The 17,824-nt window shown below is 42.3% G+C and overlaps 1 protein-coding gene across 7 annotated transcripts in view; it reads right to left on the reverse strand.

Annotated features, from left to right (window-relative positions):
- sipa1l3 (signal-induced proliferation-associated 1 like 3) overlaps positions 1 to 17,824 on the reverse strand; it is a 240,609-nt gene that overhangs the window by 90,502 nt on the left and 132,283 nt on the right. For all 7 annotated transcript variants that reach the window (XM_072549485.1, XM_072549487.1, XM_072549489.1 and 4 more), the window contains 5 exons: positions 7,827 to 9,618; positions 4,922 to 5,052; positions 3,683 to 3,871; positions 2,029 to 2,203; positions 852 to 955 (listed from right to left, as the gene is read on the reverse strand). In XM_072549485.1, the coding sequence (XP_072405586.1) occupies positions 852 to 955; positions 2,029 to 2,203; positions 3,683 to 3,871; positions 4,922 to 5,052; positions 7,827 to 9,276 (2,049 nt within the window). In that variant the 5' untranslated portion in view covers positions 9,277 to 9,618. The remainder of the gene's footprint in view (positions 1 to 851; positions 956 to 2,028; positions 2,204 to 3,682; positions 3,872 to 4,921; positions 5,053 to 7,826; positions 9,619 to 17,824) is intronic.

Raw genomic sequence — 17,824 nt, forward strand, 5'->3', positions numbered from 1 at the left:
AAAGATTTAGAAGGGACCCACAGCGGAGGTATTCACACAACGGGGAGGTTCATATGAATGAACTGCTCGAGGAAATGGTAGATGCAGGTACAGTCACAACACGTAAAAGATACTTGGACAGGTGCATGAATACGAAATGTTTAAGAGCAATATGGGCCAAATGTAGGCATTTTGACTAGTTTCGTTTGGGAAACTTGGTCAGCATGGACAACTTGAACCAAAGGATCTGTTTCCATGCTGTATGACTTTGTTTTTTATACAGGACAAATGTATGAGAGATGAAAGTGGAGGGAATTGGAATATTTCCCTTTGGTAATACTATCAGACAATTTTAAGAATCAGAAATGTGTAATGTTTTATTGTGGGAGAGCTGTGGGGAGGGGATTTCTATCTTCAATGGCTCTCTGGCCCAATGTGCCAAACTTCGATCCTTCCACTTTTCCTGAAACAGTTGGTGCTAATGTCTGAAAATGTGATGCAAAACTGAGCAGTACATGTGAGAAACAGGCAAGAACACACGATGCGTTCAAAGTATGGGCACCTCCCACCCATTTAATCTTAATCTTATGCCAGCACAAGTCAGTCAATATCTCAAAGGAACACAGGATGAAAAATTAAAAAAAGGTAGGGGGTAAAAACATTAGCAAGTTAACTTTCGAACTTAGAACACTTAACTAATTAGACATAGAAGACTATCTGATTAGTCACATTTTAATCTGTATGAAAAGGGACTTTTCAGACAGATTTTCACCCAAAGCCCTGTGTTTAATGGCTTACAGGAAAGTCTATTAAGATGATAAAGAAAGGTCAGCTCGTGGTTTAGTGAAGAAAGCCTGGCAGACGGTACCTACCTGCTGCCGATTGTTGGGGGTATATGGAAGCATGGTGGACACGTGGAACATGATCTCATAGTCCTGGTAAGTTGTGTACAAAGAGTGCGTACCAGTCGAATCAGCTGTGAATAGAAAATGGTTTAACATCACATTTCAGACAGCAAACCACGACATCACTAGTACTAAAAACAGACAAAGACAGAAACACACAAACCTTGGTAAAAAGAAAAAGGTGGACTGACTTTTAGGATGGGACCTGTCATCAGAATTCTGCCAGGATGTGAGCCCCTCTAGGTCACGCACCATTTGTTTCAGCATTATCTTCTCCCTACTTGCCAAAATAATCTTTTCTCTCTTCCAGCTTTTCAATAAAATTCCCACTCATACCCTAATTAATTACATTTCATGCAACAAGAACAATCTCAAGTCTTAAAACTTTTTCATGTCAACCTCGACACCCAATGCCAAAACTAAAAAAAAAGCTTAACTCCCAACTTCCACAAGATGTAAAAGCAAAAGCAGGCCATTGGGTCCATCAGGTCTACTGCATCATTCAATGCAACCATGGCTGATCTCATGACCTTCAACTCCACTTTCCTACCTTATCTCTAGTGACCCTTGATTCCCTTACTAATTAAAAATCTATCTCTACTTTGAATGGACTTAAAATGACCAGGTCCCTACAGCCCTCTGCAGTAAAGAGTTCGACAGATGCACTAGCGTCAGTGAAGGAGTTCCTCCTCATCGGTCTGAAATGGTTGCCCATACTCATGTTAGGCCCTCTGGTCATAGACAAGGGGACCACAACCACTCCATACCTACCCCTAAAAAAAACTTACACGTTTCATTAAGTTCATTCTTCTGAACTCCAGTTAGCATAGGTTCAACCTACTCAACCTCTCCTAATAAGAAAATCCCTCCATACCTGGGATCAATCTTGCAATCGGCTATGGACTGCCTCCAATATCATTATATCTTCCTCTCAGAGGAGAGAACCAAGACTTTCACAGTATTATCCAGTTCTGTCCAACAGTCTATGTCTTAATCTCTTGACAAAAGGGTGAAACCCCTGGACATTCCTAGCACTGGCTGACTATCTGTTTCCATCATTTGCAGTTCTTTTTGCAACATACTAATTTTCACTCCACAAATTTCAGACACAGAGTTTGTAACAATTAAAAAGCAAAACACTTACTTTTTGTGTCCAGTTGAGCTGCATATTTTGTAAAGCCCTTAAGAAGCACTTTTTCTCCTAGCTGCTCCAGGAATTCCTCAAATGCAGGGCCTGCTTCTTCATTGTTGTACATCTCCTCCTCAGTGCCCTGGCCAGCCATACAGTACAGAATACCGACTTTATGCTTTCTGCTGAGCTGCAAAGCATAACAATCATCAAATATAAAAGACAGTTCCCAATTTCTATGTTTGCCAATTCCCCCCATAAGCCAATTAATCACCTTCATCACCTGCTGCTCTGCACAATCCCCAAACACCATCTGTAACTGAGGACGTGAGCGAGCTTTGCATTTCCAGCCTTATGCATGAGCCAACCACAAATGCCCAAGTTGGAATTCATTTCACTGGAGCGATGCTGCCAATATCAGGAAGTTAACAGAGCTGAAAGCAGGCAGAGAAAACCAGGACATCACCTGTTGGCCACTGTATGCCACGATGACAAGCAGTGGCTCAGCACCAGGTGCAAAAACAGTGAAAGCAACCACAATGACACCTATATAACCATGCCATGTGTCGCACGGCTGGCGGAACCTGCCTCTCGGGCCATCAACAAAAAAAAATGTGCCATCTGAAGCTACCTCATCCCCAAAGGATTGATTCGCTGCACGTGTCAATAAGTTTACTGAGATGAAAGGATGCTGACCAGCAGAATAGAAACTAGATTAGCTTCCCACGAATGATCCAGAGTGAACAAATAACAGAAGTCAGACAATGCAAGGAATCCCTTTTTACAAATTAACTGTACATTCCTAGCATGAGAATATCTGGTCTTTCATCCATTCTCTTTCAGAGGGTTGGCAATTCTACAAATAGCCGTTTCGGGCAAATGCCCTTCATGAATGCCTGAAACGTCGATTTCGCTGCTCCTCGGATGCTGCCTGAACTGCTGTGCTCTTCCAGCACCACTAATCCAAAATCTGGTTTCCAGCATCTGCAATCATTGTTTTTAACCTAATTCTACAAATAACCTTCCTCCACAGAGTTCTGTTCTCCTCTGCCTTCACTGCTTGTCCTGAAAAGGGGCCAGCTTATGCTTCGATATTGTTCATCTATGTCATCTTAGGCCCTCCATGAGCACCTTTTCCAGGTATTCTGCTTTGTGTAACCTCTGCTTTCAAACATTCTCCTCTTGTATGCCACATGCCCAAAATATACAAGCTTTCCCATTTCACTTCCTCAAAAACAACACTCCTATTAACAGCACTCTTCTCAAGGACCCACTTCTTTATCCATTTGGCAGTCCATGACATGCATAAAATCTGCCTGAATCCTTTAATTTCAAAGAATCTTATCCAAACCTCATCACTCTTCATGGGCCAGCTGTCACAGCCATACATCGTCACCAGCCACACAAGGGCTTTCAGAAGACAAATGAGAATTAGACATGTAGAAACATTATCCCCTCAATTTCAAACTCTGTAATTTGATTTATAGGCACTTAATGAACTCCCTGGTAAGTTGCGCATTGTTGATGAATGTCTGGTGGTAACTGGTGAAGGAAAGAGGGTGCCTGTAAGGTTGCAGTCAGAGTAGCCTATTCCATGTAATGAATCGATCCCATTGTGACACTGCGATCGGCACAAGGGTATTAATATCCCAAAGAGATTTCAACTCACCCCTTGTTCATCCAGTTTTAGCAGCTGTTCTGTCACTTTTACAGTGCTGAATGCCAGCCGCAGACACTGAATGTTCAGTTCTGGTATAACAGATTCCAATACCTCTTTCAGCAGGAGCCCTCGCACTGTACCATGTTTTGATGTTGATGGAACCGCATCCTCCAGGATTGCTCCTCTTAGTGTAATGAGCTGCAAAATTAAATTTTCATATTTTCATGCAGTTCAGCCAAGTTTTTAAAAAGTGCCAATTCTTTAAAAGAAGTGTTCATAAACACTTCGCTTTAAAGTGCTGACTCGAAGGAAAAGCCTGCTATCACAGACAACCTGATGACTTGAATAAAAACAATAATACTGACAGAGGCAACATAGCTACTTATGAAGCAGTGTGACTGATCAGCTGGAAGGACTCAACCTGAACTCTCCCATATCTGTCAGCAACAATTTATATCGGGCTATGCAATAGGCTTTGGCGTGAATGGCTTGTTCTGATCTTTTGACAACACCATGTCAAGCTGAAAACGTTTCACTGATGGACACTTTTGCTTTACATCACGTACACATCACTACTGAATCTGTCTGCTGTCTACAACAACAATACAGTCAAAATGTAGCACTGTCCAGCACAAAAAGTGATCCTCTTGATTGGTTCCCCACTCTGAACATGCACTCCTTCCATCACTGGTACAAATACAGCTGCTGAATGTTCCAGTTACAAGGTGAAATGTTGCACCTGATGAAGGTTTTTTTGACAACATCTCCCAAGCCATGTCATCACCCCTTTGTTAAGGAGGGGCTGGTGAATTAGTTTGTGGGGTGTGTGGGGTGACATAACAGAAGATAGTCATTGCCACACAAGTGCCAGGCAACAAATGTTATGTAACTTATCAGCCCAAGCCTGGATGTTGGTCAAATCTTGCTGTATGTGGGCACATGCTGCTTCAGTATTTGAGTTACAAATGCTGCTGAACATTTGTATAATCATTAGCAAACCCACCTACAATGATCTAATGATGAGAGAAGCTCATTAAATGTGATAGCTAAAGATGGTTGGGCCTAAAACATGATACTGAGGAACTCCTGCAGCAATGTGCAGAGACTGAAGAACAATCCAATCACATATTCCTTTGATATGACTCCAACCAGCAGAGAGTTCTCCCCTATTTCTATTGACTCCAGGTTTGCCAAGGCTTCTTAATGCCAAATACTCAGTCAAATGTTAGGATGTGATCAAATACTCACCTCACTTGTCCTGAAGATTATTCGGTAGACGTACTGGAGTCCATGTTCTTTGCTGTCCTCCAGTTTTTCCCTCTTGATGCTCACTGCCACTGGGCCCAGCTTTTCATCCACTCCAAAATAATTCCAGTGTTCTAAGAGCGAAAAGTTCAGAGCAGTGAACTAAATGACTGGGCAAGACAATTTTAAAACATTTCCATTGTGATGAGGGAGCGGGAGTCCAAATAGTTTATTGCTGTATAGATGCCGGGAAGACGGAAAGGAAGAAACTGGACTATTTTTTGATGTTGCTTCTTTTAAAAATTTCTCTTTGGTTGAGATGGCAGTAAAATATTTTCAACTTATCTAGTTTTGGAAATCACAGGCTACTAACAACTTTACCAAAATGTATATTCCAAGTTTTAAAAACTCAAATGACTTCAAATATTCAAGTTACAAGAATCCTAAACGTCTTCAAAGTTACTCTTTCCTCACCTTTTCAGAGTAAGAACCCTACTTCAAAGTACAAAGCCAGCTGGTCCCTATGCTAGTACACTGCCACCTGCTGAGGTGGCCATTCTTCATGGACGAGTCTGGACATTGCAGAATATTCACTTTTCGTAAACAAGTTATTCATGTTGTGGGATGCAGGCTGGGCTAGAATTAATTGCCCATTCCTAGTTGCCTTTGACGAGGTGGTTATGAGCTGTTTCTTGAACCACTGCTGCCCACATGCTGCGGGTTGACCCACAACGCCATTGGGAAGGGAATTCTAGAATTCTGACCCTGCAATGAAGGAGCAGCAGTATATTTCCAAATCAAGATGGTGAGTGATTTGGAAAGGAATTTGCAGGGGCTGGTGTTCCATGTATATGCTGCCCTTGTCTTTCTAGATGGAAGTAGTTGTGGGTTTGGAATCATAAATAAGTGGGTTTACTGCTGAGGTGAATTTCTGCAGTGCATCTCGTAGGTATAGTACATTGCTACTATTAACCAGTGGTTCGCACTGCTGCCTCAAAGCTCCAGGAACCCGGTTTGATTTCAACCTTGGATGGCTGTCTATGTGGAGTTTGCACATTCTCACCATGTCTACGTGGACTTCCTCTGGGTGCTCTGGTTTCCTCCCATAGTCCAAATATGTGCAGGTTAGGGTGAATTGGCCGTGGTTAAAATAATGCATTGATTAGAAAAGGTACCTAAAATATTGTTGCTCACATAACTTAAGCAACTCGTGCTACAAAATAGCAATTTACAAAGGTTTAAATCTTGTTTCACCATTATAGTTTAAAGAGAATTGATGTAATTTAATGTGGACCAAGGTGAAGCAGAAGTCAGGAAAAGGATAGTGGGAATAAAACAGCAATAACATGACCAGAGGTTGCAGGAGAAAAGGTCACTGCCAGTGAGCTCAAATGAAATCCACTGTAGGATAGCAGCAATGGACTGGAATCATGGTTCATCACTGGGAAGGAACAAACAAATGGTAGGATGCAGTAATTTACACTAACCTGAACCACTGTGTACAGCTGTATTTACTACAGCAAGAATATTCAGACATTGCAATCAATATAGAAAAGACAAACATTTATAGCCAACACGAGGGCACAAAGTCGGGAAAGGTTGGGAGCTTGGATCATTTACGACGCAGAACAACCAGTATCTGTTGAGATATTGGTCATTAGCAGAACACTAAATTACATTGTTGCTTGCTGCAAACCTTAAAACTAGGGAATGGGGGCACGTTTTACTTTATGACATGGTAATTCTGTTAATCCTTTCCAGGTTTTCCTCCCAATACAGAAAGGGGAAAGATATGAGGAAACTATAAAAAAGCATGAGGAGCAAGTCAATTTAAAAGAAAAACTACTAAACTTCTGCATTGAAGAACCTGCAACAACAGAAAAGCAAATGTAGATGGCTAGTATGACCCCCAACATTTGTTTACAAGATTTTAAAACTAAATTAGAACATTATCAGGTCTATTGGGTGTCAAGAGAGCCTCAACATTTTCAGAATCCTAAATAAGGCGGCCTCTGGGTTACAATCATGTCGTTGAATGTTTCTGTGATCAATATTTCAAATTAAACAAGCTGTTTCAAGTTCATGTGTGACTGATCCCATGGCAGAGGCTGAAGTCCTCATGATATTTAAAAAAGCACTTGACATGCTTTAAGCTATAGAGCAGGTGGGGAAAAACGAGATTAGGTTTGCTTGCTTGTTTCTGATTTACACAGACATGGCAGGGCAAATGGCCTTCTGTTGTGCTATTGACTTTTATTGTTTGAGGTTGGCAAAATAAAAGGATGTAATAGAATTGGTGCAAGCGGTGTGTGGGACTCTACATGAGACAGGATTTATTTGGGCTATAAAAGTTTGATTAATTGGAGCTTGAGGAGGTAGGGATACTGCTTAAAAACTGCATTTAGAATACTGATCCCAGAATTGATGGAGACTGAGAGAGAGGAAAAATACTGAGCGCACTTAGCAGCTAAGCAAGCCTCTGAAAGGAATAAAAACAAAGTCATATAACTGGTTCAGGTTAAGTGACCAGTACTCATCATATTAAAAGAAACCTTCAGATGACATTCCATGAATGCAGATGGATCAAGTATTACCACAGTCCTCAAAAAGAATAAATAGTGTCCTTTGATCGCTGCCAAGATCTGGACAATAGGGAGCATATAGATGGTTACAAATCTGATCTCAACTGGATCCCTAATTATTCATTTTTGTGGAACCGAGAGAAGATTGAATGGTAGACTTACCATCAATAAGTGGTAAGCATTATTAGAGGATTGTAGATTCAATTTCAATGACAATTTGATATGAGAAAATGGAGGATGCCTCTGAATGCATGACACTCCAACAAGATATCTGGCAAGGTTTAAGATCTGTAAGAATTAAGGACCATTTTGATTAGTTACTGTACCTTTCCCATGGAAGTAATCCTGATAATATTTGGCTCCCCGATCCACATGCTCGATGCTGAACTGTTTCAGTCTCTCCTGGTGGAGGTGCCTCTCTTTTGGGACCTCTAGTTCAGAAACACTTGCATTTGTGCAGTATGGGTTCCAAACCACCTTTGGAAATCCACCATCACAACCGAGACCCAGGCCTGCATTCATACTTGCCTTTGATAAGCTGATATTATGCTCACAGGTCCCACCCGTTTCATTGCGGAAATGAGGGCAGTTTAGGAGCAGATCGTTGCAATTGCTGTCACCAAGATCTGGCTCCAGATTCTCTTTGCCATTCACCTCCTCAGTGCTAGTGAAGCCGGAATCCTGTCCTCCCAGAGCATGAGACCGAGACACAGCAAGTGAAGCAGCTGATGCAGCTGAGGCACCAGTTGTGGTGTTTCTCCGGTATGGTACATAGTTCCTGTTGCTCACCACTTCATTGAGATCAAATAGTATACTCTGCACATCAAAATGGGCAAAGCTCTTTTGACAAACCCATGGTTTATTGCTATCCTGGGATTTATTGTCTTCATTGTCCGAGCTGGATCTCCCAGATTCATGCTCACTTTTGTTGCTGCGCAGTTTCTTCAAGATCGATTCACCACTTTCATTCCGAGACTGCTTTTTACGTAATTTCTCTCGATCCTTGCCTGTGCTCTTGGGTTCGTCTCTCTGAGATGATTCACTTTGACTGTCATCAGTCTTGCTGTTACCTGCCAGGTTCAGATTGGAGGCCATGCTTACATCAGCCCGAAGGAGCTTCTTGAGGTTCTCTGGTACTGAACTCCGTTGATCAATCTTCTCATTTTTGAACTCTTTCAACATATCAAAAAAGCTTTCAGACGACACTCCACTAACATCTATAGATGAAGTGCTACCATATTCCCTCAAGGGTAGCATTCCATTTCCTTTAAGCTCTAGGGCCCCTTCTGCATCGTGCTCATTGAGAGTAACCTCACTGTTACTTCGAACTCTCAATGGAACAAACATTTTGGCTGGGGACCTGGGCCAGTAACCTTGGAACTCTGCTTCTTTTGACTTCCCTCGAGGTATATGGTGCAGGCGTCGGGCCTGAGGGGGATGGGAAGCATTTTCATAGTTCAGGCAATATTGCCCACTATGAAAACTTGTAAATTCAGTGTCCACCATTGATCCACCCAAGTCCCTCACGACATCTTTTGTTACATCTCGTTTTGGGGGCCAGTCAGCAATTCGAGCTCGGACTCCCATTTTTGGCATGGCAGGGGTTGAATTTGCACGGGGTACATTTTCACCCAGCGAGCAAATGTTCCCATTCTGGGCCCTGAAGGGAGATGCATAGTAATCACATGTGTTCGTACCTTCAAGAAAGTCCACTCCACCTAGGACCATTCCACCAACCTCCACCTTTGCATTTTGAACAGGTCGATAGCTTGTCATAGTCTATTAACACTCTGGCTCACTGGGAGGAACAGAAAGGCCCCAGTCATTTCCTTTACACTGGGAGCTGCTCATTCAAGATTAAAACACAAGTAACTTCAACAAATATGTAAATGAGTAGCAGCTCTGCAATAAAACGGGATCTGAAGTCTCTTTTTATAATTCCATGGTGCCCGCATGCTTAATGCTTTTGCTGCATTTAAATTATTTAATGTAGAACACCCAGAATAGGGATGATGTGGTGGGATGAAGCTCTAATTCCAAATATACACCTTGTATGTTTCAATAGATATATAAAAGAGTTGCCTTTGATACTTTAGCCAGATGGCGAACACTGTCATTCTGCAACGAAAACAGAAAAAAAAAACAAATTACTATTTTGTACCGAAAACACCACCATACACAGAGGAAGCTCAATTATCTGACATTCGATTATCTGAATATCAGATTATCCGGCAAGACTGCAAAGTCCTGGTGCTTGGCTAAACTATGTTATCCGACATTTGATTACCGGGAATTCGATTAACCAAATGAAATACTCCCCGCCCGTGTCCTTCGGATAGTCGAGGCTCCTCCGCATGGAGGACATCAAAGTCCCATAGTAAAAAATACTTCCAACTCACCAAGCAATACATTAGCATTTAATTATGCCAAGGAAAAATCAGGACAAACTCTTACCATCCAAGTGAAAGACAAGTTACTAGGGAAGACCAACGTGGACAGACAAGAACAATGGATTCAAGAGTCAGATGATTGAATACATTTACGAGATACAGATTGAAGGGTAAAGCACTAATGAGTAGGTGAGCTGATTGATCAAAATTGAATAAGGTTTCAAACTCGCTCAAAAAAAATCGGCAACTTAACTACGTAAAAAGGGTGCCAAGTTACCATGCTACTTCACTGAAGTACTGCAGGAAACTAGTACAGTTTTGTTGAGAAAACTAATCCTGCAATTGCTTTTTTAGATAAAAGGTAAAATGCCTGTACTCTGTCTGGACATACTTGCAGGCAGCTCAATGGGTTTGGCTTTCACAAACTGTAACTCAACTAAAACAAAGCCACAAATCCGATCATTGTTCATACAGTATAAATGAAAATCCTTTCATGTTCCAATTTAGCCTGGCCATTCCTTCCACCTAACCTGGAGTTGCAGCTGGTTTTCTCTACAACCTTCTATTACCATGGTTCTCTGCTTGAGGCCTGTCTGCTTTCATTCTTCGGAAATGAACATTGTTGATTCCTAAATGTTCTTTAAGTGTGGCGGGCTGCCTTCCTGAACCAGTCTGCATACTCCCCGACATTGTACAAGAGTGAAGGAACTGCCACACAAATTCCAGGTGAGGATGGTATGTGGTTTGAGGAGAATTTACAGGTGGTGATCGCCTCATGGCAACTTAGACTCTTTTCACTGCATTTTTTTGTAAAAATACAAGTGACAATAAGTTACTGTTCCATTCTCATGTCCCTGCTGCCTTTTCTCTTCCAGGTGGTAGAGGGTGCTGTCAGAAATTGTTGCAGTATATCTTGCATGCACTGCTGCCATTGAGACAATGGGAATGAATAAATAAATAATTTGCTGGATGGGTACAGATTAAGCAGGTAGATGTATAGTGGACAGTGTTTAGCTTCTTGAATGTTTTTGGAGCTATAATATCCAAACGAGTAAAGGTTATTCACAATTATATTTCTAAGTTTTTGCTTCATACATTGGGACAGGCTTTGGTAATTCAGGCATAGAATTCCAGACTCTGACATTGTCCTATATCCACAATATTTATGTGGCATATTCAATAGAGTTTCTGGCTAATGGTAAACGCAAGGTTTTGACATTGGGCATTCAGTGACAGTAATGCTCCAGTGAAACAGTTAAACTTAGATCACTCTCTCACTACTGAACAACGTCCAGGTTTTTTTTTGCTTTTGTTAAGCGCTTTGTTAGAGATGAATGATGTGCAAAGTTCGGGTAGGTATTGGGGGTATGAGAACAGGATATTCCAGCAATTCTTCCCATCTGTCTACAATCCTATAATAATGGAATAATGGGTCTCTTCTTTATCGTAAATAAATCAATACTGAATATTTGCTTTTCTAATTGATGCAGCCCACACAATATAAACTAATTTTTAAAATACCAGTTTCTTTCATCTACAATTCAAAATTATGTCTTTCATTGATAATTCTTTATTCAAACAGGAATAGAAAAGCCAGCTGTAGGGGAAAGGGAAGAGAAGAACTTTTGACTGTGTTGAACTGCACAAGTACATAGGTATCAGGGAGATGCAGAAATGACTCAACTAGCAGCAGTGTTTGCCTAATACAGTCTGCTTTACTGAATTTGTCATTATAAAGGCTTTCAGCTCCCAAAAGGAGCAGTGTAGTTTGAATCTGGAGATACCTCAGTATGACTACTGTCCATGACAAACTATTCTCTCACTGTTAATGACACTGACAAATGTAAACCTGCTGACCTCAAGACCCAATGGCATTAAAGATCCAGGGAAATGTGGGTTGTATGAGCAGATGATGATTAGGCACTTCCTGTACTTGGCAGCTTTATGTTTAAATTGGAATTTTTTTTCCATGACAGAAGCATACAGAACCAGCTTCTCATTCTCATGCATGCACGGAACAAACTGACAAAAAAAAAATCAACTGCTAATTAAGTTGAAATTCTTCAGTAGTCTCATTACTGAGATCAATCTCTTCTTCATGTTTGAATTGACCATTGTGCAATCTCTACCTTAGGAAGCAGACTCCAAAAAGGTCAAGAGTAAAAGTGATTTGTTGAGTAAAAACCAGGGATGGAGCACACATACCATGTGGTCTATGAGCACTGGGGTGGAGGGTTACGGACAACATAGCAAAAAGTGTCTCTTGGGTCAAACCCAACATGATACAGGCAGCAGTGTCAGTAGGTGGAAAATGAAGACCTAAAAAGGTTAAACTATATTTATACTGTCTGACTCATTTCCTCAAAGCATTAAAATTCTGTGGATTTGCCCTGATCAAACTGCAAGGGGAAAGTGAGGACTGCAAATGTTGGAGGTCAGAGTCAGTAAGTGTGGTATTGGAAAAGGCAGCATCTGAGGAGCAGGAGAGTCGACATTTTGAGCATGAGCTCTTCATGGGGAGGGGAGGGGGCACAGGCAAGGGGCTGAAAGATAAATGAAAGGGTGTGGGGCTGAGGCGAAAGTAACCAAGAATGCGATCGGTAGATGAAGGTGGGAGTGATGGTGGTAGGTCGGAGGAGAGGGCGGAGCCAATAGGTGGGAAGGGAGACGGACAGATAGGACAGTTCAAGAGGCCAGTGCCAAGTTAGAAGGTTGGGTCTGGGATAAGGTAGGGGCAGGGGAAATAAGGAAACTGATGAAATGGGCATTGACCCAGTGTGGTTGGAGGGTCCAAAAGGTGGCAGATGAGACCTTCTTCCTCTCAGTGTCGGGAAGCTAGAATTGTGGTCGGAGGAAGCCAAGGACTTGCATGCCCTTGGAGTGGAAGGAGGAGTTGAAGTGTTCGGCCACAGAGCAGTGGGGTTGTTTAGTGCATGTGTCCCAGAGATGTTCTCTGGGACATTCCGCAAGCAAGTCTTTTCAGGATCCCAGAATGTACAGGTCCAGTGTCAATGTTGCAAGTGACACTGCCAAACTGTAGCCACCCAATGCCTGGAGGAAGAACGCTTCATCTTCCGCCTTGGAACCCTCCAACCACATGGGATCAGTCGATTTCACCAGTTTTTTTTTATTTCCCCTGCCCCTACCTTATCCCCGATCCAACTCAGCACCACCCTCTTGAACTGTCCTACCTGTCCACCTCCTTTCCTACCTATCTGCTCCAACTTATCACCACCATTCCCTATCTTCATCTCGCTATCGCATTCCCAGCTACCTTCACCCCAGCCCCACACCCCTCCCATTTATCTCTCAGCCCCCATGGGACGCCCACCCACCCCCCAATTCCTGATAAAGAGCTCACGCTTGAAACATCGACTCTCCTGCTATTTGGATGCTGCCTGACTGGCTGTGTTTTTCCATCACTACAATTTTTGAGTCTGATCAAACTGCAGTACATTTAAGAACACTGAAAACGCAACCTTGTGGAAGCACATACGTATGAAGTGCCAAACAGGTCATGCACATGCAACATCAAATGGGCAGGAAAAGGCCGTCAAGCCTGCTTAAAACAACAGCCAGAGTGTCATCACTAAACACTACTGCTCTTCCTTTCCCAAGTCTCCTGGAAGAGGTTAAAAAACAGCTTTAAACAAGCAGCAAGAGAAAAAGGGGAAGTGAGGATGGTGGGTGTTTTTAGGGAAAGTATGGGGAATGTTGAGCAAGCAGGAACATGACAAGGTGAGAGAGGGAAACCCGACTAACTAAAGAGTCAGCAGTCTGAGAAACCTGGAACAAGAGGCCAACTCATACAAGGCTAGCAAAAAATAACAGGGGTCAGGTTCAGTTAAAGCAACATTGTGAACCTCGTAAATCAGTAGAAAATAAAAAAAAAGAACTTGCTTCTAAATCTGCACCCTAAAATTCTTGTCGCCCAAGAACAGGTTTCCCATCTGAACTGTTTAAAAGGACATGGCATGGAGAACTCACCCACCACTGCACAACTCAATGGACTTAAAACTCAAACAAGCACAAACACAATGTGATCGAGATCAAGTTTTCTGTCTGAATGGTTTGTCTTAGTGAGCTGCAGCAGACCAGATCTTCAGCAAATCTGACTTGAGATTGTCATAAAGATGTTATCTGGAGTCAAGCACTGGCTGAGAGAAGGACTTCATTTTCTAAAGCCTGAACTCTGATGAGAAGATTGAGTACATGCTATAAAAGCGAGTTGGCTTACTTAATTACATCTCACTACAGTCTAGCTGTCTCAAAGAGCTTACATTATACAGTAGTTCCACCCCCACACCCACGGGAGATACGTTCCAGGAGGGACTGCGGAAGCCCAAAACCGCAGATAGGACTGAACCCATTCAATTAAGTGGGAAATGTACCTTCCCAGCAGCCTCCTGGTCTCTGGTTCTGGAACGTTCCCTATAATATGCATGTTTTTAAAAAAAAATCATAGAATCCCTACACTATGGAAACCTTCAGTCCAACAAATCCACGCTGACCCTCTGAAGAGTAACCCATCCAGACCCATTCCACGACCCTATATTCACCTCTTACTAATATATCTAACCTATACATCCCTTAACACCACAGGCAATTTCCCATGACCAGTTCACCTAACCTTCACCTCTTTGGACTGTGGGAGAAGACTGGAGCACCTGGAGGAAACCCACACAGACACGGGGAGAATGTGCAAACTCCACACAGTCACCAGAGGCTGGAATTGAACTCAGGTGCCTGGTGCTGTGAGGCAGCAGTGCTAACCACTGAACCACTGTGCTGAATATGTTCTAGCTGCAATAAACCAAGGGTAACTGAAACTGTAGAAAATTATTCAACGGATATGAGGCTCGCCCTGTAATACTGCAAGTGTAACCCAAAATGTGAGAGTCCCTCTGAACACACTCAGACCAGCAGCATTTGGTCCATTCCTATTCCTTGAAAATGCTTCTGGTCTGCTTCACTACAAGGGTCAATCTTGTGAACATACGTTTCCAAAGATGCAGCGGAGGGAACAGGTCATTTCAGGATCCCAGAATGTGCAGGTCCAGCATCAAGTGACACTATTGGTTCATTACCTTCTTGGTATCCAAATAATGATCAGACATTCGAGTATTAGGAAGTCTTATTACTGCAAAAGAGCCATGGAGTCATCGAGATGTACAGTATGGAAACAGACCCTTCGGTCCAACCCGTCCATGCCAACCAGATATCCCAACCCAATCCAGTGCCACCTGCCAGCACCTGGCCCATATCCCTCCAAACCCTTCCTATTCATATACCCACCCAAATGCCTTTTCTTGAGATGTGCTATCAAACGGATTTTCCTAGTCCACAAGCATATGAAACACCCCCCCATTATTATTTTTCCCATGCCTTTTCTTTTTCCTGATTTTTTTTTCTTCCCCACATCCTTACTACTGCCAGGAGACCTGTGCATAAATCCCATCATGGTCTATTCTCCTTGTCAGTTCCTCAGGACTTGCCATATCAATAACCAACTGAGTGGGATCAGAATCTCTCTCTACAAAAGAATCCTGTGAAGGAGAATTCAATTCATGGGCAAAAGCCAGTGTTAAACCTTGCAAAAGTGCAGACAAGGTCGTTAGGATAGCAAAGCTGAAAAATTGTGTTGCTGGAAAAGCGCAGCAGGTCAGGCAGCATCAAAGGAGCAGGAGAATCGACGTTTCAGGCATAAGCCCTTCTTTCAGCCCACTGATTCATATCAGCATTTACGCTCCACATGGCTCTCTGTGCACCAATTCATCTAACCTTAACAAACACCGAATGCTGGAGAAACTCAGTGGGTCAGGCAGCATCGGCAGGGAGAGAAACAGGTTAACATTGAGTCCAGTATGACTCCTCTTCAGCATTTAATTCAATTTTAATCAGCACAAGCTTCAACACAAGAGGGATCTGCAACAAAATAAATTTCATACCAGGAATTTACTCCAGGTCATTGTAAATTTGACAGAAACCCAGCTGAAATAGATTATCAGGTCAATATTCAGTTGAAGTTGGATTTTTGATGGAGAGAACTCCAACAAAATCCTCAGCACAAATCTCTTCAGTTGAGAAGTGCACAACTGTGCACCACATAACCATCAGAAAATAGCAGTTCTATTGCAAGCCATTCCACCTAAAATGTTGCAGTGAAAAACAATTGAAAACTTTAAAATGTCACAAAAGCAAGTTTCTTCATGCTATTTCTGACAAGGATGTGAACCACCCAGCTACTTATTTTTCTTTGTGTCTTGGCACTGGCTTTGGTAAGCCTAGTTTCTCATAACTGTTAAGCAACTGCTGGTGCTGACAGATCCCTGGCGATCGGAGGTGATGCATGCATAGTTATCTTTCTGTGCAGGCCAGCGCAGACCTGCTTCCACTGTTGGACAATGTGAATCAGTGGACTTTGTCAGTTCAAGTTCAGAAGAGCAGACAACTTGTCGTGCCAATTCTCAACTATTTACACAAGAATAAAACCAGCAGCTTTTGTCTTTTTATTTAAGTTGAAACTACAGCCCAATTAGTTGAGAAAATCAGCCCACTCAGTCGGAGTTATTTTCCAATTGCAAACGAGACCGTCTCAGTCTTTCCCATTGTCCCTGGAATTTCTTCTCATTCAAGTATTGTCCAATTCCCTTTTGAAAGCTCCCACTGATTCAGGATCCACCATCCTGTTAATCACATATTCAACCACAGATCACTGCAGTTGAGATCAAATTTTCTCAACAACTGACAGTATTAGCTCATGCTGATATGTTGCTGGAAAACAGTCCAGTCAGTGCCTTGAGTAAGGGAGTTGGGAGGTCGTGTTACAGCTGATCAGGATATTGGTAGGGCACTTTTGGAATACTGCACACAATTCTGGTCTCCGACCCATCGGAAGGATGCTGTGAAACTTGAAAGGGTTCAGAAAAGATTTACAAGGATGTTGCCAGGGTTGGAGGGTTTAAGCTGGAGGGAGAGGCTGAATAGGCTGGGGCTGTTTTCCCTGGAATATCAGAGGCTGAGGGTTGACCTTAAAGAAATGTATAAAATCATGAGGGGTGTGGATAGGGGGAATGGACAAGACTTTTCCCCGGGGAAGGGGTCCAAAACTAAAGGGCACAGGTTTAAGGCAAGAGGGGAAAGATTTAAAAAGGAGCAACTTTTTCCACAAAGAGGGTGGTGCATGTGCAGAATGAACTGCCAGAGAAAGTGGTGGAGATGGGTACAATTAGAACATTTAAAAAGGCATCTGGATGGCTCTATGAATAGTAGGAAGGACTGAAGAGGGCTTTGGGTCTAATGCTGGCAAAATGGGACTAGATTAATTTAGGATATCTGGTCAGCATGGATGAATACGACATGTGGTACAGCTCTATAACCCTGGTGAAGATTTTGCATCTGGTACTAACAGGTACAGCTCAACAAGGCTGCAAAAATAAACCCTCAGTTGCAGGGAATAACTTGCCTGTATTTAAACTTATACTACATTACACTTGTGGGCAGAGGAGTTTGATTAACAGATTACTTTTGAGGTAAGCACTTTAGCTAAAAAAAATGGTTTCCACATTCACAGTAAACACCACCAGTCTTTCAGGTGTCCTTCACATGGCAACCTTTTTCTACCAATTCCATGTACTTGGGAACAACAGCCATTTCTACTGCCAGAAGCTAATCCTTGGATATTTATTATTTCTTGCAAGGGGTACTTCAGAAAACTCACTTCATCCTGAGTTTGCTGACCATCATGGAGCACGATTACACAAGGCAGCTAAGATTAGACAATACTTATGCAGCTTTGAATACTGATAAACCTGCAAAATCAGCACATCACACACGAACAAAAAGAATTCTGAAAAATAAGCCAAGTTAATCAAATCCTTGGGTAAATTATCTAGCTCCTACACTTCATTCACCAAATCAAGTTGCCCAGCAAT

The sequence above is a fragment of the Chiloscyllium punctatum genome, chromosome 29, assembly GCF_047496795.1.
Source record: "Chiloscyllium punctatum isolate Juve2018m chromosome 29, sChiPun1.3, whole genome shotgun sequence".
NCBI classification, from domain to species: Eukaryota; Metazoa; Chordata; class Chondrichthyes; order Orectolobiformes; family Hemiscylliidae; genus Chiloscyllium; species Chiloscyllium punctatum.